Source organism: Rhipicephalus sanguineus, chromosome 1 (genome assembly GCF_013339695.2).
Source record: "Rhipicephalus sanguineus isolate Rsan-2018 chromosome 1, BIME_Rsan_1.4, whole genome shotgun sequence".
Taxonomy (NCBI): domain Eukaryota; kingdom Metazoa; phylum Arthropoda; class Arachnida; order Ixodida; family Ixodidae; genus Rhipicephalus; species Rhipicephalus sanguineus.
The window spans coordinates 97,935,724-97,962,990 of NC_051176.1; the positions used below are offsets into that span (position 1 = coordinate 97,935,724).

General features: G+C 46.7%; 1 protein-coding gene across 1 annotated transcript in view; it reads left to right on the forward strand.

The window, feature by feature from the left end:
* Positions 1 to 27,267, forward strand: part of LOC119386302 (RYamide receptor) — an 82,281-nt gene that overhangs the window by 9,599 nt on the left and 45,415 nt on the right. The window contains exon 2 of the mRNA XM_049415371.1: positions 8,632 to 8,787. Within this exon, the coding sequence (XP_049271328.1) occupies positions 8,632 to 8,787 (156 nt within the window). The remainder of the gene's footprint in view (positions 1 to 8,631; positions 8,788 to 27,267) is intronic.

Here is a 27,267-nt window from a genome sequence, read left to right on the forward strand (position 1 = left end):
CTCAATTTGTGTAGAGTGATGGCATGCACTAGATAATTTTGGTTAACCGTCGCCTGATGTTGCCTCATGTTGATGTGTTCCGCACAATGTTAGCTACAGTAGTATAGTGCTGGCTGTACGCTCTTGTGACAATATAATAAGTATTACGTGAGTGTTACGAAAAGTAAGAAACAGCGAAACCGCAGGACGCAGTAAAGACGACAGGCCCAGCGTTGATGTCTGTGGTCTTTGCTACGTCCCTACCGTTGTTACACTGTTTCTTCGGGCTTATTATGAACCAGGCAGCCCAGTTGAGTACACTGACCTCCATTAAAAAGGCTGGACGGCGCATCCCCGCTCTGCGAAGCGGGCGCTTGTGAAGCCACCGGAAGATCCCCTGTTTGTCCCGGAAGTTGGCGTCTTCTGTCCGTCACGGTCGCGCAATTCAAATATTCTCGGGTGGCAGCTGTTGTTATGATCGCTTTTCTTTTTTATTTTTTCAAATTCTGCGATTACGCCTCACTTTAGACGCCGACGAACGCTACACGAAAGATGACAGACGCCGTGCCGACACCATCCGAATACGGCGGAGTGCTGCAACGTACAAAATGTGTAAAAAGTAATGCAACTTTGAGGTACTTACGCGTGAAATGTCTTCCCTGACGACTTTTCCGGTCGATTCGTACAGTTTACTGTGCTACAGGCAGGTATTTCTTTTAAAAAAGAAGAGAAAAGCTCTCTTCCAGGACAAAAACGGCAGCTTCCGGTGGCTTCACGCCCGCGTGCTCGATGCGCCATCCAGCTCCTCCTAGTGGAGATCAGTGGTTGAGTACTCTTCTGCATATGTAGCACTGTACGTCGGCCATTCTTAGTCTAGCGTTGCTCCACCCCGCAAGAATGCGTCGACTAACGCTGCTAATGATAGGCAAGTCAGCGCACCGGAGCTTGCATCTGTCGCCGGTGTAAGTGGCATCTGCGTTCGACAAAAACCTGACCACAATCGCTACTATTACAACGTGTGACATCTTTATATGACGGTAGAGGAATTGTACGGAGCATTCATGGTTTACCCGATTATCTCCGAGCCAGCTCCTCAATCATCATTCACTTCGTCGATATGGCGTGATTTTTTAAATCAGTTTTCACGAACTTACTCTCCGTCTAAAATAAATGAAAGCCAATGACATAATTCCCTTCTTAGCCCGCATCAAAAACAGATCGCAATTGACTTACTTTCTCTGCTTCTTAACGGAAATTTTATGTAGACCCATCTCTGTATGTATCACTTTTATTAACCAGATCCACAAGGCACCATCAGGCTAACGCTTTAACACCTTCTCTAGAACTGACGCTTTTAAGTATTCATACTTTCCACGCACGGTCTCAGGTTAGAACGAAATAATTCAGGCGTCTTCTTAGTGTCTGTTCCACCTTCCCCGTAGTCTCTCCTTCCACACTAACGTAGCACTCTTTCACCATTTCAACTTTCACCTCCCTGTTATTGTAGCGTTATTATTACCCTAAATAGAGAACATAATCCCGTTGTTGTTTTGTTGTTTTGTATTAATTTTGATGTAATTCACCTTACTACAGCCATCTGAAAAAAATATTTCATTACTGATATATATGTACTCTTTATTATATCCGTTACAGACAATAATCTCAAAACGGTTTCTTATGTCGCTTTTTGTACGGATATTTCTGATATTCGCACTAAGGTCAAAACAGTTTTCTATGAGGATGGCAATGTGGGCTAGTTGGTATTGCATATTACTAGTTTCCTATGTCGCTGTTTTGCCTTATTCATCGCTTTTTGCCTTATCTTTGTGATATATGAAATTACCCACGTGCCTGGACCTGAGGGTCTGCAGTATGTAGTAAATAAATAAAACAACGCAGTATAATTACCAGCTTAAATGAAGAGGTGAGCACTTAATATGGACTCTTCGATCTCTCTCGAAACTGCGAAATACATCGAGCAACGCAATCCCAAGATAAGTGGTCGCGTTTCTTTGATCATGTTAGCGACAGCTCATTTTCATGCGCGCGTTTCTCGTTAACTTGACGCAAAGTCTCCTAGTTTGAGAAGGCGCGATCGTGTACCATGAGAAAATGGATTTAACTAGACGCTCATTAACTGGTGCTCTTGAGCATGCACGTAGGCAAGGGGGGGGGGGGCGAAATTCGTCTGCTGGACGAAATTCTGGACGAAATTCGTCCAGTTTTTTATATTCCCGGGCAATTTTTTTTTCTTTTTGCCATGGAAAGACTGTTTCGAACAATTAGACCTTGCCCCCCCCCCCCCCCCTCCCCCGAAAGAAAAGCCTGGCTACGTGCCTGCTCTTGAGTTATATCTCGAGGCAGATTCAAGGGAGACGATGTTATGAAGCAATTTCAGCGTTCCCTAAAGAGCTTCGTTTATAACAGAAAAGTTGCGTAAGAATATACAGTTTCAGATAAAAAAAAGATTTCATGGCTGCCTATAAGCTGTGTTGTATTGGTTGTTGCGTTTCTTTGCTGGAACTTACATATTATCACATTGAAGTAAATACTTTCATTAACACGATAATAAAATTATTGGGTGCTTCGTCTGTTGCGGTGGCGTAATGGTTGTGAGCTTCTGCTAAAGACGACGTCACGTATTCGATTTATGACCGTGGCAGCCATATTTATGTGAAGAAGTACAAAAATCCAAGTGTTAAGGTTCATTTAGGTGCAGGCTAATTAATTACAGCAAGACTAGAATCATTCCTCTGCTTATCCCCATGGGATTCCTCGTAACGCGCTGTCAACTTCGAAGAAAAAATTAATAAAAACGGTTCTACATTCTAAGCTCATTCTAAGCTCAAAAAAACATGTACGACTGTTAAGAAATCATGTGTTGAAATAAACGTGTGTGTAGTTCACAGACGTACAAAAATAAGCGCATGAAGGCGCGTTAAGTGGAAACTCGGAGGGAGAAAAGCCACTTTCGATCCACTTAGCATAGTCTCACCGCGCGCGCTTTTAAAATGTCGCTCACTCATCAATATCTGAGTCTTAACTCGTAAGTAACTCCTCCTATGACGGGCTGACATTCACTGAATCAGATTCTGATTCGGCAGTCGAGAGGCGATTTGGAGGAATCGCCGCTAGACTCACTTGCGGCACAGAAACGGGCGCGCACTTCTATAGCGCAAGCAAAGTGCGCGGGTGAAGGCGCTGAAGAAAACTATGTGGTTGTGAGCGCGTCCGGAAAGCAAAAACAAGTCCGAAACCTATCTTAATCATTTGGGTTATCGCCAACGAGACGTTTGTGAGTCCCCGAAACAGGAAACGCAACCACAGCGGCATCGTTTGTGTCAGCCAGCGCCTGCACGGAAACAGGTGTAATCGCGTATCGGGGAGCAGTAAACGAGAGTCTAACAAAATCGGTCACCTTTTGAAATATTCTAAACCGGAAAGCCATCAGTTTTGCGGGCGCAACAAGCGGGAGCAGACCGAAGAACGAAACTGAAACTAGCCGGCGCACCGCTGTAGTAAGGCATAAAAAAAACGAAGAGACGCGAGTGCAAGAAAAAAAAATTACACGTATTCCCGCAGTGTGGCAGCACATGCCAAGCAAGAGAAATGATCGAAAAAGGCGCGCGTTTTCAACATACAGGAATGACGTACATGTACGTCCGTGACCGTCTTGTGGCTGTCAGCGAATGACGTACATCTAGTACGTCTTTGACCCTCGAAAGGTTAAGGAGACTCCTCCCACAGCATGACAATCTTATAGCATTTCTTTACGAAGCAGTTTCAAGCACCGGCACGGTTCCCTGGTAGAGCACCTGCTTGCCACACAGAAGGCCCAGTTTTCGATCGTCACTCCGAGCGAATATTTTTTATTATTTAATTATTTGCATCTAAACTGAATTTTCTATCACGGACAACGCCGATTTTTCGCTCTCAACCAACGACGCCGACGCCAACACCAGAATTTCTGCGATTAACCCGTCCTAATCGTAACATCAAATTGTACAACATTACATTTTGTTGCTATCCCATTCATTGCTTCGCCCTTGCGGCGAAACTTTGCTTCTTTTTTCAAGCGAAGCTTATATTGTCTGACCTGTGCAGCTGGTGGTTTTCAAAAAAAGAAAAACACTCTTCACCCACAGCTACCAAAGAAATAATAAATAAAACAAAATAAATTTTCTTTCCGGGGCTGGCCTTTCAACCCGGGTCCCCACGGTCCCAAAGCGAGTGCCTTGAACATTGGGTCATGCACCCATGCTTGCCCAATGTGAATTGAACTGAAGCATATGAATGCGCTCTGCTGAAGACGCAACAACAACAACAAAAAAAGAAACAATTGGGAAGCAGTACACTTGTTGTGGGCGCCTCATTGTGATATTTTGTGTTGACAGACTAAAAGGTCGATCTCAGGAATAACATATTTCAAGAAAACCGCGTCTGCATGACCGCGTGATGGCCCTTTCATTGGGCCGTTCTGCAGACTGACGAACGCTGAAAAGAACATGAAGGACGCCACGCCGCTTCCGCCCGAAAACAGCGTTCCGGGAACAGCGGCTACCTATACAGAAAGAAAGAAAGAAAGAAAGCAAGAAAGAAAGAAAGAAAGAAAGAAAGAAAGAAAGAAAGAAAGAAAGAAAGAAAGAAAGAAAGAAAGAAAGAAAGAAAGAAAGAAAGAAAGAAAGAAAGAAAAGCAGAGCGTCAGGCACGCCCAAGCCAAGCTTCGCTTGCCCCCATTTCCTCTATTCGGGAAGGGGGGTTATTCTCATGATCTAATGTTCAAGTTAATTTGTCACAATTTAACTTCGAACGGAGTCTCGCTAATATATTAATAATTGTTGGGGTTTAACGTCCAAAAACCAAACGGAGTCTCGCTGTTGCCAACGTTTCGACAAGGGCACAAGTTTTCGTCAGGGCAGCACGTGCCTTACTTAGCAGTTTTTTTATATACGCCGTGCTCACGCCCCCCTCGCCCTCTCCCCCCCCCCCCCTTACCCCCTGTATGGTGGAGGAGCGGAACAGTAAGCTTGTGCACAAACAAATAAAAAAGAGAAAAAAATAAATGGGGCGATGGAGTACCGCAGACAGAACGGTGGGAGTGACAAAGGGACGCCAGGAGTTGTGCACTTGCTGTGGTAAGTATTAAGCTAGAAGCATTGCTGCGAAAATCATATCATAAAAAGAATTGGTAGTCTATATATTTGCCCCTTGTTGCGATATCATTTTACGGGCGTATTTGCGCAAGCTTGACTAAAATGTACAGTCGGTCAGCAGGCATAACTCGAACGCTCCGCAGCGTGTCCTGAAACGGTTTGATTGACGCCAGCGCTGTGCAGCGTTGGGTTCTGTTGCCGAGATGTTACCAATGCATGCCGACATACTATCCAAGCATACCGAGGAATTATCTCGGCAACAGCGCCCAGCGCTTCGCGGCTGGCATCAGTCAAACCAGTCCAGGCCACGCTGCGGAGCGTTCGAGTTAAGCTTGCCGACGACTGTACGTACGACCACTTGAAGCAGATCAGCGATTCGCGCCTGGGAAATTTGTTTTACAAAAGTTTAGTAAGTTCGCAACTAAAAAAGTAAGGAAGCATTACGACTGCAGTGTAGTGCGCCCTAGTTTAAAAAGAAAATGTATCATAACACCGTGGCCTTCAAAGAGGACGTTGGAGGAGGAGCGAATAGATGTATTACGAACGCTGTGAAGTGTGCAAGCAAGGAACATTAAAGCTTCTAAGAAACCTTATTTGAGACAGAGAGAGAGATAATTTATTGGAAGGTAGTGCGCTAAGTTAGTGCGCTCTAGCCTGCTACTCTGCATAAAAGAAAGGGGAGAGCGGAAAAAGGAGTGATGAAGGGTGATGTTGGGGAGAGGAAGGAGTTATGCGCGTATGGAAGTTTTCCATAATGAAGTTTTCGCATGAAGAAGTTGGGCATATAGAAGTTTGCGCATACAGAAGTTTTCCATAATGAAGTTTCGCGTGAAGTTGTTGCGCATATAGAAGTTTGCGCATATAGGAGTTTTCCATGAAGAAGTTTTACATAAAGCAATGTAACGTAATGATGTGTTTTTGCTTGCCAAACCTACAGTATGATTATGAGACACACCGTGGCGCGGGACTCCGAAATAATTTTGATCACCTGGGATTCTTTAACGTGAACCTAAATATAAGTACAGTCGTGCTCAATATGAGTTGCAACACGGGAGCGCGTAGCCTCACGCGCTCCAATATCACACATGGCTTCTAATAGTCCCTGTTTCTACAAAAAACACTGTTCTCTCAATTGGGAATGATCACAAATAAAAAAATGTAATTTACTTGTGGAAATGGTGACAAGTTGAAGCCATGCGCAACCTTTAAGCTCGTGAAGCTATGCGTTCCTGTGTTGCAAGTCATATTGAGCGCGACTGTACATCTACGTTCTTGCATTTCGTCCCCATCGAAAGGCACCCGCCGTCGCCTGCCACAATGTAAAAGGCTTCTGTTTTGTATGAGGTTCTTCTCATGCGATGCATCATAGTTATTAAGTTTGCCGGTTTGTACTGTTTTTCTTTTAATTCTCGGGTGCATATCCGACATTTGTTTGCTATTCTTGACAGAACACTATTCATTTTAACAAACTTGATTCAAGTGGATTCTTTCGTTGGGCTAAGCATTTGCGTTGTAGATGCGAAGTATCTCTTGCTCGGGGGTATGTAACACGGCGTGGTCATCCGCACACCGCGTCGTAGTCCGCACTCACACTACGCATGCGCGACTCTCCGCCTTCCCTCTCTCCAACTGCTGCTCGTTACTCTTTCCACTTCTCTACCAGCACCTGCCTGTGCGCTTCTCCTGCGTTCTCGCTTCTGCTCTCGCGGCGCATACGCTACTCTCCTCCTCTAGTCCCCTCTCCTTCAAATGGCAGAGCGCTGCGCGCGTTCAGTCCAGCGCTTGCCTCGGTTGGCTCCTCTGAAATGCGGGCTCGACATGCCGAAATTCTCTCCTGCGCAGCGCCGCGATGAGGGCCAGCGCATGCGCGTCCCCTCCCCCTCTCTCTTCTCTCCTACGCTGCCTCTCTCTCGCGCGCCTGTCGACGTTCTCCGCACGCCCTGTGAGAATTGACGGCCAGGCTAGAGGGAAGACACGACGCGCGTAGTCTTCCTCTTCGCGTTCCACGACGCGAGGGCGGTAGCATGTCCAGCGAACGCCAACGGAACGCGATCGTGCAAGTGCTCCGGCTTCGCATCGCCTCATCGTCCCCTTTAGCGGGAGATGGTGTAATTTTTATTGCGATCGCAATTATACAGACAGTCTCGGCTGAATTTCGCCGTCGCCGTCGCCCGTCATGCACCGTATATGTATAAGTATGTATACATATATATAAAAGCCCCAAAGAAAAATAATTCAGAAAATTGCTTCCGAAGCGCGGAATCGAACCAGGGACCTCTTGCTCCGCAGCGAGTGGCGCTATCCACTACGCCACGAAACGCAGATCCTCCACGTAGCTAACGGCGAGCGTTACATACACATCATTTACCGCTGGAGGGACTCAGAGACGCTAGGCGCTTATAAGCGTTTCTTCATTACCAGCGAGATGGCGTTAGGAGCGCTACGGGTGGATTTAAAAGTCGTCGGCGAGCTCGCCCGCTTTTTCTTATATTTGCGCCGGGAGAACCTTACCCTTCCGCTGTCTGCTCGCGCGGTTTTCTCGTGCTGAGGGGAAGAGGGATGTTTCACGCTTTCACCGTGATGTCCGCGCTCATGTTACGGAGCGTACGAAAGTCACTCGAGCTCAAGGGACGCCGCTAAACGAACAAACAGAAGATGAGCGCGAACTATCAAGTGTCACAGCTCGACACTTGAAGCACTCTAGTTTCCTTCGCTGCTTTGGCCGCCTTTGCAACAGGAGCGCTGTTCAAACTGAGAGTTAGTTTCTTGCTATCGCATTCATTGCTTCGCCCTTGCGGCGAAGCTGTGACTTTTTTTCTGAAGTGTTTAAACGTGTTCATTATAACTAGTAAAGAGCTCAGACCTGCCCGTAACCCTACATTGAGAAGTAGCACTAAACGAGCTAAAGCAGATTTATTTGAACTTCAGCGGCGGAAGATGAGGACAGAATTAATACAGTTGCAGGTGGCGTGGTATGATACGCATTTGGTTACATGTCATTTACTGTTTGCTTTATATGCAGCGTAGTCACCCTTTATTGGCTGGTAATCATCAAGCACCACGGAGACAATTTCCGAATGACCCGCCGTGGTCCACTATGGCGTTGCACTGCATGCTAAGTCACGAGTTGGCACGACAGAATTCCATGGTCACGTGGTGCCTTTCGACTCAGCATGCATGGTCAAAATCATGCAGGCGTCCACCACTATATGGCTTGACTTATAATGTGGTCGTAGTTTTGGCCCATAAAGCGCCATAATTTGAACAGTTGTTTTAACATTTTGAAATGCTTGACTTCATACAGCTTTGATGCGGGAATGTACTAGTAAGTGAAGCGCCACCATCCACGTTTTGCCTGTATGCTTCAAATAGAAATCTATGGCGCCAGTGTAACGCCTGATCTACTGTGAACCTTAAATTTATACTTTCTTTTCGATACCTACAATATTAGCGAGGCTACGGGAAAGATGAAAGCCAGCTTTCGACTTTCCTGCCGCAGGTGTACACGGCTGTGATCTTCACCGTGACCTTTCTGACTCCCATGCTTGTGCTGACATTCACCTACTCGTCCATCGGGTGGAAGATGTGGCGCCACACGTCGCCTGGTAACGCCGACATCCAGCGCGACCAGCAGCAACTGACGGCCAAGATGAAGGTGAGTACATAGCACCTTTTTCTTTTTTTATTTGTGGCTGCTCTCACGCCCGAGCAGTATTCATGCCATTCGCACGCTAACGCTTAATGTCGATCAGAAATCAGGGCCAAACGCGTAGCTGATAGACAGCCTGAAACAAATTTTAGGCAGGGAGGGTGCTTTTTAACCACAATGAGGTCAAGAAAATCAACAATAGGGCATCGATACGACCACGTTTTCGTGAGGTGGGTTACATTTGAGTTGCCGTACTTTCTTGCCTCCCTGGAGGGAGCCTATGTACATAACTCTAGGTTTCACCACCGCATGCAGGAGACCACCATGAATACGGATGACGTGGTGACAAAGGCAAAAAAGAAAAAAAAATGCATTTGCATATTCATTACTTGGCAAGAGTCTCTCAGAGTAACTCAAGTCATTGTAAGTTCTGCACATAAATCCATCTCGGCGCATCTCGGTCAGACGTCGTCTCACCGTTGCTGTATTACTTCTATTGCGAAGCATTTTTAGCGAACTTCTGCGACCTTGCACGTATCTATCTATCTATCTATCTATCTATCTATCTATCTATCTATCTATCTATCTATCTATCTATCTATCTATCTATCTATCTATCTATCTATCTATCTATCTATCTATCTATCTATCTATCTATCTATCTATCTATCTATCTATCTATCTATCTATCTTTGGTACTGTCAAAGAATATACATCATACCAGGGGATTCCTGCGATGTTGCAGCATACTCCACTTAAGCAAGCTTCAGGTTCATAGGCAGAAGCAATTCTTTCTCATCAAAACGGAAATGACGACATGACAAGTACAGAAACCTGCGATGTCCTCACTGCCTGAAAAATTGGGTTGTCAGCGGAAGTCTTTCGGCCACTTTCACTCAGAAGTAACGCTAAAATTTTCTCCTACGAGTTTTCCTACATGTTGGACACCGATTTTAGATCGCAGTGGCAAACCAAGACATACGGCACTGCTAAACCTCGGGGGCACGCCTATATAGATCGAGACGCCATCACCACTCTACTACTTGACATTTCAATTATTTATTCCATGTAGCAAAATGTAATTACTCAGCTTTGTACAGAACGAGAAGACATGTATGTACAAGGAAAGGCTATGGTCAGCAGGAAAGGGATCCAGTTCGCTACCCTGTACGGGGAAAGGAGAAGAAAATAAGAGAAAGGTATGAGATTACAGACAGAGAGAAGGTAATGAAAAAAAAAGCTTTTAACATTTAAAAGCGAAATTTCCTCGTTTTATGCGCGAAGATTGAGCCATGCTGCTTGTTCCTTAAAACTCTTTGTGATAGTTACTGGTGAATGTCTTAAAATTCAGACAACGCTGCCTGTAGTAACTGTAGCCTCCACAAGGTACTGATACATGTTCTGTAAAACAGTTACATAATGTCATAAAGCAAAAGTAACATTTCGCATAATCCACTTGCAAAAAGAATTGAGATTTCTTGAAAAATACTAGTAATTCGTAGTTTTTATCATTTTTTGTCTTTTTGGCCGGCCACAACGCGCAGTGATATCACGCGCGCCATGGAAATCTATAATATGCGAAACAGTCCGTAGCAAAGTGGCTATCGCCCATTGTGTGACTTTGAGCCAGGTGTTACGGGGCGGATCAACGTTTTTGTGTAAATAGGAGTAGACGTATGCGTGACGGGTGCTTAAGAGGCACGTGTTCTGCTGGCGTGACGTCTAAAGGATAGTTTAGAGCTCGACATAACGTCGGCAGTGGCACTCGTGCTGCCATTTACATTGGGCGTCAGTTACGTCATTACATCGTGCGGAAATGCACGCTCCGACGCGCTGGCGTGTCTATCATGGGCCACATTTGTTGTCGCATCCCGGCGAGGTCGAGCAACGCACGTCTCTAACCTCCATCCAAGAGTACAACGCTCTTCGATTTCTTCAACTCATTACTGGCCATATATGCATGATCTAGACTTTTCGCAGGACCAAGTGAGCGCAAGGCTCAGCCCCACTTGCGGTTACGCAATAAATATCGTGACGACATTTGGCATATTTTTTTAAAATGCGCAGCATTTCTTAGCGAACCCAAGGCACTTTGAGCGTATCTATCTATCTATCTATCTATCTATCTATCTATCTATCTATCTCTATCTATCTATCTATCTATCTATCTATCTATCCGCCTACGATTGGCTGCTCTCTTGATCGCCTCTTAACTTCGTGTAACCCAAAATTGGCATAGAAGGCTAAGAGGGTTTGACGAATATGACTGTCGGGTCATGTCGCGTACGTCGTCAAACCCTTTCCTCCAGACACGTGTGGCACACACCCGTTTACCACGGGCCGATGTATACGGGTATGCGCCAGAGGTGATTGACAGTTTTTATCTACCCAGGAACGGCGAGAACAGATATCGGTAATTTAAATGCGAGAGCATTAAGATAAATCGACATCGGCAGCGTTGACCCGACGAATTGAAAGAATAAAGATTAGGATCCCAGGAGGAATCGAACCCAAGCATTCTGCGTGGCAGTCAGGTATTCTACCACATAGCCACGCCATGTCTAGAAATTCCTTTGGATAAACACCCTATGCAGAAGTAATGTTGGAGCAACGTCAATTGTGGTTGTAGTGTTGGCATGCACGCCTACGATGCAGGCGTCATGTCAGGTTAACCTCAACTGTGGTCTCAGTGTTGGCTCCGCTTTCATAGTAGTCTAACAAACATTACATTTGTATTACTCTGATTCAGCAAGCTGTATTCAAGCGTTGCTCAACCCCCGAGGAATACACTAACGAAAGTTACGTATGATATTCACATCATCGCACCGTAAAGTGCACTTCGTTTTGATAATACTGACGCATGTGCTCTAGCGTGAGTGCTGACCTTACGTCAGACCATAAGTTACCCTTTAAACGCCAGTGTTGTCGACGTGCCTGGTAAGCCCGCGATGTGCTCAAAACTACTACACTTACAAAAACAAGTCGATTCACTTCGTAACGCTTGGCTCAAAGCCAAGTAATGCAGCACAGAACTACTTTCTGACTGCTTCGCATGAAACCAATTCCCACAATGCGTCGGATCTGCAGATTTTTATTCTTCAAGGTTTAGAATGTCCTGGCGTCATCGTTTTTAAGAAACCGGAAATAGTGAAAAAAAAAAAAGGTCTAGCCAGTGCCACTCCGTGAACGCCGTTGAACAGCGAAGCTCTTGCCCCTTTCATTCGGTCTCTACAAGTATTTTTTGTTATATCGTTAGATAATATCTTTGTTGTGTATTTATTTAAGCTAAGTCAGGTCTTAAGTTGCAGTCGACGGCTAAGGTCGGTGTAGGCCACCCAAGACTCTTCTCTCTTTCTGTAAGTCTTTTCCTGTTACCCCTAATCTTTGGCCATTTCAGGGGCAACAGCTCCCTTCACAATCCCCTGTTTGAGTCGCCTACCTTACGTAAGCTTCATCACGTGACCCCCCTTTCAGTCCACTATTTGAATCGCCCGCCTTGCGTAAGCTTCATCACGTGACCCACCTTTCAGTCCACTCTTTCAATCGCCCGCCCTTCGAACGCTTCACCACGTGACCCCCTTTTCAGTCCACTCTAAATCACCCGGCTTATGTAAGCTTCATAAAGTGACCTCCTTTCCCTCTCCTCCCCTCGTCATACCTCTCCTCTCCACGCTGGTCACGTGACCTTTTCTAGCGTAACCACGCCAACGATGTCGACGGCACACGGTCCTTGTAAACAGCTGTGCTGCAAAAGGGGGAGAGATTTCGTGAGGGAGCACGAATCATTGCGTGCAACGGGAGTTGCCTAGGCCGTGCAAGTTTTCACCTTCACCCATGTCACGATGTCGTCGCCATCGCGAAAAGCGAGGGAGAATGACGTTGAATTTCTTGCCGTCTATGGTTCATTCAGTTACCGCTCCTGCTCAATGCTCGGTCGACTCCGTGTTTCGCTTCTCTTGTGACGTGTTATGCCTGGACTACACGTTCGAGATGTTCCGTTTGATCTCTGCGTCAGCGCATTGCACTGGCCTTGCTGAGCACCTCTACGCTTGTGGCAATAGGAATCGTGATTGATACTCATTTTACATGCACCAAGCATACCGTCCTTTGAAATGCTGTCTCCAGTGCTACCTTCTAGAACGGTTAGGTGAGCCTGACTTTCATCATTTCTTTCTTGTATCGTAGTTATACTAGCATCATGTCACTTAAGACATATTTATGCGGATAGGACATCTCATGTGGCTAGCGTTTTCAGGATACAACACACTTTTTAATGGATGCGTATTTTTATGCCCATAACCCTTTCCGCATCACCTAGGGTCATTATGTTCTTTGACAACTTAACAGTTTAGTGTAAGTTCCACGTGCGAAACCGTGGTAAACCTGCGCTTCACCTCGGTAAGTGAGCCGTGCACCAACCGGAGTAGTAATGTAATAATTGTTGGGATTTTACGTTTCAAAAACTACGATATGGTTACACCAGCTGGAGTCCACTGCCATTTTAAATGTTTATGTGTGGCTCATATGAGCGTTAAGCCTATCAGAATATAAAAGTTTGGTGCTTTAGGAAAATATTGTCCTTCGCTGAATAGTCATATCATGATCTCCTAAAAAACTACCAAGACGTTGTGTCACCAAACCGGTGACACAAAGATAGAACTGTACGGTAATATTAGCTACCAGAAACGTGCGCCGAATACAAGTCGTCTATGGAAAAACGAGTTGAGTTGCTGCAATGATGAGACTGTGTTCAGAACCAACCGAGACGCCAACATGCCTGCTGAGTATCTGACAGTGGGCATGTGCCGCATGCAATAAACCTCTTTGACGCTGACTTTGATCACTGAATATGAGCCACCTTTTTAATGAAGAAATCGTCTGACCTCCCTGGTCGTTTAACCCGCCGAGAGGAGGTTACGTTGCGGAGGCTCGTGTTGGGGTTGGGCTCACCGCAAGACCAATCGACTACGGAGACTTGCAGCGCTCTCGGCTAACCGAAGAAAAGGTCCAGCGAGCGCACGAAACGAGAAGTCACGGAACAAAGGTTCATGCAGCAAACTCGTTGCAGGCTTATGAGGCATGGTTGCCTTTGGATAGATCTGAAAAGGAGCCAGAACTCAAACTAAAAACGAAACGGCCAGGAGAGCACAAAGTCGTAGGCGGATAGATAGATAGATAGATAGATAGATAGATAGATAGATAGATAGATAGATAGATAGATAGATAGATAGATAGATAGATAGATAGATAGATAGATAGATAGATAGATAGATAGATAGATAGATAGATAGATAGATACGCTCGAAGTCGCAGAAGTTCGCTAAGAAATGCTTCGCATTTAAAAAAGCCTAGACTAGCCATGCCAAATAACCGTGGTGCCACATTGGTAGTCAAGTTGAACAGAAGTGATATAACAAATAGTGTTTTCTTGTTGAACAATGAATATTAATATTTTGAATAAGTAGAAACAAAGAGCACGATTTTGTTCCCTCTTCCTCGATCTTGAAGCCGCAGGCAACTTTCAAGTGAGGAAATGAATTATTATACGTTCAGTGTGTCTTCTCATAGATTATCTAGAATAGACAAAATCTTGCCAGAGTAATTTCGTAACATTTCGGCCCACAGCTCAGTAGGAACGCGAAACGTTGAAGTAGCTTTTATACGTTAAACGTTCAAGAAGTCGTAGATCGAAATTGATTAGCAGTGACCCTAATACATGTCCAGCCTCAAGTAAAGTGAAATCTCTTTGAAGATGAACAGTCCAGATTCCCTTTGTGGCGAATCTCCGTTTTTCTTAGGTCCACACGAAAACACGCGCTGTGCATGGGCATTAGAAACTGACGCATAGGCGACACTGACGCCTGCATACATGTCGGGAAGCATCAGCAACCCGCTAGCAACGCATTCGCCTTCATGCCCGCAACTTCGTCACTTCGTCTTTACAGTCGCGCCGCGCTGCATTGGTGCGCACAAGCTCGCCGGCGGAACGAGGGCATGCAGGCGCATCGGCCAATATGCGACCCAAAAGCTTGGAAACAACAGGTAGTCTTCATACATTACTTGCTGTTGTATCTGCCAGGGCTGGGAAAAGATACTTTGAAATTGTATCGCGATACAAGATACTCAGGCAAAAAGTATTTGAGATACAGATACAAGATACTACCGCAATAATTGTATCTGATACGATACTTGCAGTTGTATCTTAAGATGCTTCGATACATTCGCAAATTTGTTATTATAGATCCATATAATGTAGCAGCAAACGCCAATGCACAAAAATGTCTGCTTGAAATTTATTAACTGTGACCAACCATGTTTCATTTGAATGAAATGCCTGTTAGTATCTGAAAGTTTTGTCCTTCATGCTGAAAGTACATTAGCTCAATTCTGAAATAACTTACTGGGGTTTCTTAAGCTGCTTAACAGGACACCTCTTTATAAACTTCGCTGACAGAGGTTCTTGCTTGTTTTTTTGTAAGTGATGGGAGTCGCTGCTCAGCTTGCCGACCAGCTAGCGGGTTGCCATCTAATCACATGAAGTTCAATAAGAAGCCTTGTCACGGTGGTGCAAATACCGGCGTGGACCGTGTCCGTAAGCCACCGCTACGCGATACTGGATCCCCGGACAGGTGTACAGCAGCAACAAAGCTGGTAGCGACATTTTTTATGACGCATAGTGCATACGTAGAGGACATCAAACAGAAATGGCTGTTCATATTCTACGCATCTTCTAGTGTAAAGCGTTCGTTATCAATATACTCACTAACTTGCAATTTTTGAACAATTTTTCTTCAATGAAAGAAGATGTGCAACCAGGAAACGTGTCAGGTGTGTCAGGCGTAGTGTATTGTCACGTGGTATAGTGTCGAATATGAAGGCGGCAGCCAAATTGTAGAAACGAAACTCTTTGCTGAGCTAACTTGCTCCAAGAAAACTAAGTAACTGAAAGTACAAGCAAAGCACGCTGCACGGTGATAGCGGCGATCACATTCGTCGGTCGTCGGTAATCTGATCATCGGCGGAACGCGTCGTCTTTCATACATGAGGAATCAAACCTTCCAGCGTTATCGCTGGAGCTCGCGCAAGCACCCGATGAAACTAGGCTACTCGCGTCCTGCGCGTAATTTTAATAGAACAATTGGAAAAAAATTGCGAAGCTTCCGAAACATTGCGGCTCGGCTTGCGCTGAGTGGTGCTAACAGTTTTTTTGCGGTTTAAACACAATCACATCAAAATAAATAAATAAATGAGAGCGCATGGCAGTATAGTTGCACAAAGCGCCGCAAGACACCGCCGCTATTCGCGCTATTGCCACTTACAGCTCCGATGATCTGGCGACTAGTAATAGTAAAAAAAAATATCAGGGAGGCCTGAAAAAGGGGAAAGAAGAGATTATAAGTAAAATAGACAGGGGGTTCTGTATCAAACGTTCATAGTGAATTAGTATAAAAAGCCGATGCAGGCGGGACCACTATTAGCTATGCGAATTAAGGATGAAGTATCGTCAGCTTACCTGTTAAGGTAAGACAATAGAAAATTAATTGCCTATGCAAAATTGTCTGAAAATACTAGTTGGGACGCTCATGAGAAAAACGGTGCATTTGGCATAAATGTTTCTTGAATACCCCATCTAAATATATAAGATAGCTCCTAATAATTCCATTATTATAATGCAAACTCAATTTCGCTATTTTATTAAGCGGTAAAGTAGAATGGTTTGTACTGTATACTCAAAGCCCCCCGCGGTAGCCTAGTGGTTATGGTGTTCGACTACTGACCCGAAAATCACAGGAACGAATTCTGGCCGCCGCGGACTAATTTTCGATGGAGGCAAAAATCCTTGAGGCCAGTGTATTTAGGTTTAGGTGCACTTTGAAAAACCTCAGGTGGTCGAAATTTCGGACGCCCTCCACCACGGCGTCTCTCATAATCATAACGTGGTTTGGGGACGTTAAGCCTCAAATATTATTATTACTGTATACTCAAGGCACGCCCACATAACTATATGTTTGTTTTGAAAATCTCCTTGGCCCAATAGTAAATTAAAGTGAAGTATAAATGTGTAAACACTAGCAAATATTACGCAGACATTTAAAAGTAGCAGCAAAGCAGAGAGCTTCTTTTGGCGGCCCTTTAGAAAAGAGATAATGCAGCGACAACACCGGAAAAAAACAATAGAGACCTAGGTAATGTATCATATCCAAAAGAAGCGCAAATAAGAAAGCGTTTGTGCTAACAATCAAATTATGATTTCAAAAACTCTTTGAAAAGAAAGATAGCAGGAAGAAAAAGATGCGGTACACCGAGATATCTTTTGCTAGATAAAGGCTTGTTCTAATAGATCGAGCACCGGTATCGGTGGAGCTATAGTTTTTAGAACATTATCTGCATATGAGCCAATGTCATCGTATGCAAGGCAAACTTACATCCACGAAGTCCTTCAAGTCGCTGCTGTGTGAAAGCCGTGAGACGCGAAGCAACTCCGTTCTTGCATTCTTCAGATTTCGTAACGAAGCACCACGCAAGAGAATCTTCAATAACGACACGAAAGCAGCATAAGAATTTCCGTGACAGACGCTGCGCTCATTAGAGAGCGCGGCGCAGGACTGTGGCTAAGAGAAAGTGTATGGAACTGACATAAATAAAAAATTCGAGAAAACAAGAACTCTACGTGGTCTGGGTGTAGACGCTCGCGCGCATGTTTGTGTCGAGACTGCGCGAGCGCTGCCACTTGACTCTGTTTCACCAACAGGGACGCGCAGACCTCATCACCTGCCCTCACTAGAGGACTCTGACAGAAAGATAAATTTATGTCGCTGCCCTTAGTTTTATTCAGGTAGCTTAGTGACGCCAGCACCAGCTTCAGAAACGGAGTTCAGCCAGCGATAATTGTTTCGCACGGTGGTGTTGCGATAGCACTATCTTTTATCTTAAGATACACGATACATTGTTGAATGTATCGGAAATACAGATAGAGATACTCGTTTTGCGAGACGTATCGCGATACAGATACAAGATACCCAAAGAGTATCTAAGATAGTGTCTAAGATACATGTACCTTCGATACTGCCCAGCACTGGTATCTGCATGTAATAAACAAAGCGGCTAGCAATTGCGCCATAATAAAGTTCAAGGTTGCCAGAACGTAGCCGTGGAGCCAAGCTGAAATTTTCATCGCCAGACGGGGTCGTGTAGTAGCCAATTAAGCTGCAAGGTTGCGGGGAGCATGTTGTTTTTCCTTCCTTCCGGCTGTAAACGTCCGTCCACGTCGATAGAGCGCTCAGCAGAAGAAAGCTCGAGTGGGGAGATGACCCGAGGGCCGTCACGGAGGCCAATCGGAGCGCGTCCCGATTATGTGCGCTGCTAGCTCGGTGACTCCACGCAGGGCGGGAGAAGCACGGTTTGCACGGTAAGTCTGGTCTGCTGTGCGCAAGTTCAGTAAGGGGCGCTGCTCCTTGCCGCAGTGTGGCAGATGCAAACCTCCAGTGACCCTGGAACTCATCCAGTACTCATCCCCACGAGCAGTAGTTGCCTCTTTGTGCGACCCCGCTGTCCTCAGAAAGTCGTGGCAGAAATACGTATATTACGTCATCTTAAAGACTGCGCACGAGGTATTTCGAAAAGAGAACGTTGGCCATGCGATTTATTAGATGGTGCCCAGGTCACCGACAAAGCGAGACAGAGCAAGTGGCTGCGGAGTGGACGCGACGAACTGCAGCCAGGTAACGTTCTGGCAGATGCGTGAGAGCCGCGCAGTCACGTCATTCACGCCAACCGAAACCTATGAGAGAGTGAGAAAGGTAAAGGAAAGACAAGGAGGTTAAGCAGAGGATATTTCCAGGTGGCGACATAAGTAGATAAGCAGTAGAAAACTAAAGAGTAAAGAAAGAACTTACTGGGAAGATGAAGACGGGTCCAAGAAGGCGAAGAATTTGCAAAAAAGCACAAGGAAATGAAAAAAATATATACATACGATACAATAGATGTGGCTCACCAGAATATGATGTGCGAGCTCAGGCACCTTTCGCCACAACACTAAATTTAGCGACATAACCCAGGGACATGCAAAGCGACAAGCTAATGCTCTCGCGTTTACACATCAAAGGAATTGCTTAGGTGCTCCCGTGTTTTCTTTTCTCTTGTGAGCCGCCTTGCTCAGTATTGTGCGCGACGTAGAATAACCAATTTGCGACATAAGTAGGTAAGCAGTAGAAAACTAAAGAGTAAAGAAAGAACTTACTTGTAAGAAAGCGCCATTACTCTATTCTCGCGTTAATCATTTCGGCGAAATTTCACTTTGGTTCAGCGTGCGTCCTGTTAATAAAGCTTTGGCAGAGTCGTCATAGTAAGAAGTTACGCGACTGCGCCTTATTTTACATGTAGTGCTTTTATTTCTCACTTTGTACTAGATGCCCATTTTTTTCGCTCTCCATAAGCAGCCTGCGGCAAATATAGCCGTGCAGCTCGTCGCTTAGTAATAACTTTCTTCTGTCGAAACCACTCTCGCAGCGTTATACATGCGGTCTTTTGCTGTTCGTTTTGTTCTCTCGCGTGCTTTTCTTCCTGAGTGCGCTACTACGCATACGGGTTACGTTACACCAGCACGCCCAATCTTATACCCTTGTGAAGGCTTACTTTACTCTTACACTCGAAGAAAAAAAGAGTATGCTTGACTCTTTTCGGAGAGTTCTGACTTGCCACGTATACGACTCTCTTTAAATAGTCACGGTGACTCTCTTGGTTGGTCAGGGTCGGCTCGCTCTAGCAGAGTCCCCTGATCCTCTAGGAAGAGTGCAAAGACTCTCATCGGGAGGATCACGTTACCACTTATAGGGAGTGAGACGACTCTTGCCGGTAACGCTCCTAGTGGGGTCAAGGGACCCACACCGAAGCATCAAGCGACTCGACAAGTATTTTAAGCTACTCATTTGATCGTTGCTCAACTTTTGCGCGACTACTGTTTAATATAGTGGAGTATTTATTTTAAGCAAGTGCAATAATACTTGCCGTTCTGCCCAGCGACTGTAAAAAAAGAATAGTTCAGTTTTAGCATTATTTTAATAAAACTCGTCAAAACAACACATATTTTCTAGCAAAGTTATATAGAAAGCGCGAAAAGATGGTCTGTGATTTCCAATTAAGAAGTTTGGGTATTCCTCATTTACATGCTTCTATGAGTATAGCCAACTAAAATGTGTGACTGTGATGTGCACAGTGTCATATGGTGCTAAATGAACAGCAGAAATCGCCATCATGTTTCCATATTTATTTCTTGTGATTAAAAATAAATCAAAAATGGTGACGGCTTGAGGCATCAGACTTGTGGCTTGCTAGGTTGTCGCTCCTGTCCAGCGTGAGCACCATGAAAAACGGTATCTGAAAAGCAGAACATGATATTAGATGAGAAAATGAAATTGCAGTAAAGGTTTGCAAAACCTACACAATAAGTGGTTCACACAGACAAATATAGGCTAACAAAAAACAACAAAGCACATCCTCCGGCAGCCAGGTGCATGCCGTGAGCCGTTATTGACCGCATGTTTTACAAACGTAAACCATCCTTAAATACTCAGATAAAGAGATGCGAGTACTAGGGCCCGAACGACACCCAGCGCGTGCGTACGCCGTCTACGTCGAGATCAGACATGTCATATGCTAGAATTAGCGCATATAACTCCCCCAATCACGTACACTCACTCCATTCTGTTATAGCGCCCAACGTCATCGCAGTGTGTGCAAACCACGAAAACAGCAAACAGAAACGAGGGAAAAGAGTGCACGCCGGCGGCCGCAACGCGCGCCGTCGAAAGTCTAGAGCTTTTTCACTTTACCGGCGAGGCATGTCCAACTTGAATGACTACCGCGTACGTTCTGGAAGCCACCGTACTATATCTGCACCTCAAACTACCGTCTTTAAGCCAACAAAAACCATTGCATATAGTGCGTCGGAGCGTTCTGTACACAGGCTTTCCTTTTTTTTTTTCACGTTCCCACGCGTGGATGCACGATGCACACTCAAGGTCAATGGAAATGTTATTATGAAGTAGACTACAGTGCATCTCAAAACGACATCTTGCACCTTCAGTAGTGCAGACACAACGTGCGATCAGCAAGAAATGACCCTCGATTATTGTTTCCATCGGTCACTTTATGGGAGCTTGTACAGCAACGCGCATAACGGTGGCAACTCGTTAACTGACAGCTTTAGTTGGGCATCCGCAACAGCCCCGCGGATACCGGCTACTGTTGGAAATGGCTGGCAGGTTCCGCAGAGCTGCTGCAGACGCCCAGCTAAAGCTGTATAATTAGTACCTACGAAAGCAGTACACTCACCGTTAACTGGCGCCCGTTGACGGTGTCCGCAGCTCCATGGATATTCCGCCCTCCAAGCGTCACTTCGTGCATGGCTCGAGCCGGCGTCAACACGACCGAAGACGCGCAACCTACGCAACCACGCAACGCATTCCAATAGAGAGGAGAGCGGCGCGCCACCCCGGCGCCAACCCCGTCTTCGTTGCCGAGCAAGGCGCCACAGAGGCGCCTATAGAGGCGCCACTGATAGCCACCTAGCGGGCGCCGCCGACAGTACTTGCGGGAAGCCGAGCAGACGACAGCGCTTTGCACAGCTTTGGTGTGAGGAGATGGATGAAGTTCGAGGCTGCTATTTCCCCTTCGTGCGGGTGCCAGCCAACTAATTCTGCACTGGCAGCTGCAGGAAAGGCGCGGGCCTCTAGGAAAGTGGACTTGTGCACGATGTTTGTCACGAACGGGCGCCTAACTAAGCGCACGTCGCCGATTTCGAACGACGGCATGAAAGCCTGGCACCGACGGTTCGTGCGCGACAGAGCGCGCGCATCGAAAAAACAAGTATAAAAAGGCGCCGAGAGCGCGCCCCTTACCCTCTCCGCAGAAGACGCCATCGACACAGCCAACGCACGCGAAAGGTCGGGATATTCGAGAAAGCAATGCAGCGCCAGCGGCGCCGTCTGATTCCGCAGACGTGAGAGAATCTCGCCCTTTTCCTAGCTTTCGCTGTGCTACGCACAGACGAATCATACGCACCTTCCCCCTTCCCGAACCCAGGCTGCCCACGCGAGCCGATACAGGCAATGCAAGCAATGCAAGCGCGCGGCGACGGAGAGTCAGCCAGTGAGAAGTTAGTCAGCGGCGAAAAAGTTATGTCGTTCTAGTGATAGCATCGTTCGCTCGACCGCAGAAGGCGTGTTGTGTGATGATGTAGTGCTGCGAGTAAAGTATCAAGAGATGACGCCGCGGGAGCAGTGACAAGTTTTGAAGAGGGTCCCGGAGGAGATATGTGATGACCGACTGCGGAGGAGAACGAACGTCCGCGTGGAGTGAATCGTCATGCCGGTGAATATCAAAGGTGCGTCGCGCTGACCAGCGTAACAAGACCCAGCTACGAGGTACAGCTCGTGATGAACATCCGCTTTGTTTTGTTTACAAACGTGACGTCTCAATCACTTCTTGTTCTTTCTGAAGTCAACCATTGCTGCATTTCTGTTTCTGTAAATAATAAATATAGAACTTAGCTTGTAATAGCGTGGTACATGTACCGCGCTAGTACAAGCTAAGTTCATGGATGACCAACTCGCCCGAACTACAACACTTCTGAAATATAGAACGTTTAAGCGAAGTGCCCTTGGGAGGCACAGTGGTCGAACCGAACCAACACATGCTCAGGCTTATAACTTTGGTCGTCTACCAGTGTCAACATGATCGAGTGCATCCAGCGAGCACCGATATGGCAGAACGAAAGCATTAGAACAAGAAGCGACGTGCTAACTCGCACAATGACGAAGCGGCTCGCCTTGGCCAACGAACAGCGGCGATCCATTGCTTCCGTCGTTCTTGCTCAGGAGGCCTTGCGGTAAGTAAAACCGTGTTCTGGGCGCGCTTTTTATTGCGATAGCAATTATATGGACAGTCTCGGCTGGATTTTGCCGTCGCCGTCGCCGCCGTCATGCACCGTATATGTATAAGTATGTATATATATATATATATATATAAGCCCCAAAGAAAAATAATCCAGAAAAATGCTTCCGAAGCGCGGAATCGAACCAGGGACCTCTTGCTCCGGAGCGAGTGGCGCTATCCACTACGCCACGAAACGCAGATCCTCCACGTAGCTAACGGCGAGCGTTATATACATATTCTTTACCGCTGGACGGACTCAGAGACGGCAGGCGGTAATAAGCGTTTCTTCATTACCAGCGAGATGGCGCTAGCAGCGCGACGGGCGCAGAGCCGTCGATGGGGAGAGTCTGGCGAATGGGCGGGGCAGTGACGTCGCGGCGCGGCGATGACGCTGTTCACGTCACCGCCACGCCTCCGCTCCGGCGGCGTCCGCCATATATAGTCTTTCCGCGCGACGGGCGCACGGCTGAGGCTATGTACGCGCTGTTCATTCGTGAAATCTAGCGCTCCTAAACAAATTGCGAAAGCGAAATTGTGCAAGAACATTGTTAGACAAATTTAATGAAGAATATGGAGTGAATTAGGCGTGTTCAAATCATCGTGAAACTGAGTTGTGCACGCCGATTCGAGTCCACGACGTTCTACGATACACGCTGTGCTTTTAGAGCGCAGCTCTTAGGCGTCTGTTCCTGCGCTGTTTGGCATCGCCGTTTCGTCCTCGTTTGGCAGCGAACGAGGACGAAAGACAGCGAACGTGGATTCGTTCGATATCACGAGCCACTGGCCTCTAACATCGCTTTCTTCCTCCGTCACGCGTGCTCGCCCTTCGGTCGGAGCTCGTGCGCATGCAGAGCTGGTGGGTGCGCTGCTACTGTCTCGCTTGTCGTGACGGGGATGCCGATGACGCCTGCAATCCACAGAGTGGCGCGCGTAGCACTCCAGCACTGGCAGTTTCTGTGGCAATATGTAACGAATGTTCCATCGCGGATAGCCAGAAATTCAAACACAGTTCGCGTTGCCTCAACACAAAGCTGCGCTCAGAATTCGCATGAGGGAGTATCGTGATCATCGGTGACTTTTCGAGCTATGAAGACCTGTGCGTTTGCGTCTATCTTGTTTTTTTTTAAATGCGAAGCATTTCTTAGCGAACTTCTGCGACTTTGAGCGTATCTATCTGTCTATCTATCTATCTAGTCGCCTACGAATTTGTGCTCTCCTGGCCGTTTCGTACATGGGGTGTATACCAAAATAGGTATGGCGTAATGTGACTGTATGACAAACGTAAATGACTGGTCATAACTGAAAATCATGACATGCATGTCATGTACAGCATGATTTACATGCCACAGTATTGGTGCTCTTGCGGCCGTTTCGTTAATTTGATATATACCAAAATTGGTATGGCTTGACAAGAGCGTATGGCGAACATAAATAACAGGAGTTATTATGAAAATCATGACACGCATGTCATGTACAGCACGACTTACGTGCCACGCTCATGGTGCGCTGGCGGCAATTGTGCTAGCTTGATATACACCAAAATTGGTAGTGTGCGACATGACTGTGTGACGAACATAAATAACGGGAGTTAATGTGAATATCATGACACGCGTGTCATGTACAGCATGACTTACTTGCCACGCTCATGGTGCGATGGCGGCCGTTCCGCCAGATTGATATACACCAAAATTGGTATTGCGTGATGTGACTCTGTGACGAGCACATATAACAGGTGTGATTTTTGGAACATGTCACGTGACAAGTGTTACGTGAGATTCATTGCATACCGCGCCGGAAAAGTCTGTGCACGTGTTCTGGCAGCAAAGCAGAAGATAAAGAAGAGGACGGATTGCGTGCCGGTTCATGATGATGACAATTTTTATTCGCCACTAACGGGGATTCTCCAAGCTTAAACAGCTCTGCTTTTAAAAGAAACAGAGATATCAGCGCACGTAATTGTATTAAGGCCACAAAAGCGTAAAAGCGGGCGTACACAAGCGGCTTGGGGATCTCGAGCGCTAAAATTCCCTCTTAGAGAATTTTAGTACCGGGACCCCAAGTGCCTTGCGTACGTAAGCCCCTTGCGTTCCTTTGTATAGTCCATGGGGCGCGGCTGGGTGTACAAGAGACGTAAGAGGGTGAATAAGGAAGCGGCTTGGAGTCCCCGGCACTAAAACTCTCTAATAAGAGAGAAAAAAAGAACTCACAGGGTCCCTTATGCATTCGCCTAAGACCACTCGAACGCGAAAGCCGTCTTCCTTTTCTTCAGTTGATGTATTGTTCCTCACGCCCCCCCCCCCCCTCGAAAGCTTTGTGACCTAACACTGTTTTGCACTGCCTCCAAGATCGGAGGCACTGCAATCTTTCTACCCCACATCTGGTCATGTGCTGACGTCATCGCGTGAAGTCACGTTATTCGTCGTCATGATGACGTCACAATCTTTGGTCGTATGGTCACGTCATTACGTGATGATTTTTGACATCCATCGTGTTGACGCCGCCGACGCGGGACGCCGACGCCGCGGACGACGGCGGTCAATTTTCGCGTTTGCTGAGGCATCTAAGGTTTTCGTCAGAGCAGGTGCAGGGCCCCCCTTAGGCGCGTGTTAAATGAAAACAATACCTCGTTCGGCTAGTCTGATAGCGGACATCCTGTTGGTTTACTTTACAAAATCATTTTTCTGCTCAACTTCTTCGCGCTCTATACTTCCCAATTACGAAATTTCATCGAGCACATGAGGGCCCCTTGCTATAGTAGAAGAGCTTCCTGCACGAGCACAGATATTGTGCACTATACGTGCATGACCAAAAAGCGCAAGGCACATTCGCTTAGCACAGAGGCGCAGATTAATTTACATGCGCGAATTAAGCGTGAAACTGGTAGCAAGTACACAAGCGGCAACACAGCGGTAAATGACACCATAGGCTGACAGCCACAGAAAAGCAGACCACATAACGTACAACACATGCCAGGTAAGCGCCGCAGCTGACGCGCGGCGGCACTAACCTGCGATATCGAAATAAATCTTTCCCTCACAACATCACGGTAACATCCCAAGCTCGTGCTCAGAACGCGCGATAAATTACGTAAACGCAACACATCACGCTTGACACTTATAGCGTGATCGCTGCAAAATTTCAATCTGGCCAAGCGATCGAAACGCAAACCATAAAACTCCTTTTTTTCAGCGTGACAAAATTATTTTTAAAGTTTGTGCGCCTGAAAGGGCCCCATTGCACAACAAATAATATGTTTGTGTTAATGGTACGCTGTTTATAATACCAGCAATATTCAAGCTAAATACTCAAGTACGTATCTCGCATAGCACGGAGCAGTCGGTCGGGGTCCATTTGCTGCGTCTGATGTTTCTGATCCAAAGGCGTCGTAGTTTTTTTCCTTCGGAAGCCTAAAAAGGCGAAAACCCTGCGCGCTGCTGTTTGAACAGCCAACCGCGCAACAGCAGCCCATCGCACGCAACAAATTCACGCTTGAATGCGAGGAGCAGTCGCCATGAATACGCGCGGCTTCGCACAAGAGCTTCGTAACCTACGCGCGCTCCTCAGCGATCGTGTAAGTGCGGCGCGCCGGCGTCTCTCCGTCGCGGCAGCGCCGGACTCCGCGCCGGGCTGTCTGGCGCTGTCGCCACTGCCGCCCGCCGCCGCCGGCGAGGAGAGAGGGTTTACGTCACGAGAAGAGGGCGGCGCTGGGGCGGAGCTCGGAGAGCGGCGAGATGAAACAATCGCCAAACTCTCCCGAAGGGTATATATGGCTCTGGACGGGCGCATTTAAAAGTCGTCGTCGAGCTCGCTCGCTTCTTATATTGCGCAGCGAGAACATTGCCCTTCCGTTGTCTGCTCGCGCGGTTTTCTCGCGGTGAGGGGAAGAGGAATGTTTCACGCTTTCACCGTGATGTCCGCGCTCATGTTACCGAGCGTACGAAAGTCACTTGAGCTGAAGGGACGCCGCTAAACGAACAAACAGAAGATGAGCGCGAACTATCAAGTGTCACAGCTCGACAGTTGAAGCACGCTTGTTTCCTTCGCTGCTTCGGCCGCCTTTGCAACAGGAACGCTGTTCAAACTGAGAGTATCCATTGGCGAGCCTCACTTCGTATAGCATTAATTTCTTGCTATCACATTCATTGCTTCGCCCTTTGCGGCGAAGCTGTGACTTTTTTAGGTGTTTGAGCACTCCACTCCACATCAATGGTTATTCGACATCCCTTGAAGTTTCGGCCACCACACATACGACGAACGTTGCTTTTTTCACTACGCAAACCGTGAACAACGCGGAAACACACGTAGAACGACGTAGGAAACCACAGCGGCCGTCTGCTTGCTTTCCCGAGAGTAATGGCCGAGTTCGCCGCCTGTGGCGCATCCGTCGGCGCGCACTAGGCGTATACCGAAGCCAATCGAAACGCGCTTCAGGAGGGTCCAGTGACTCCTTCCCAAATGAGAAGTCTTTTTCTCTGCCTGTACCTTCCAAAAGGGGTCAGATGGACACCCGAAGAGAGTCACGGTTCCATGACCCTCTTTTGACTCTCTTTT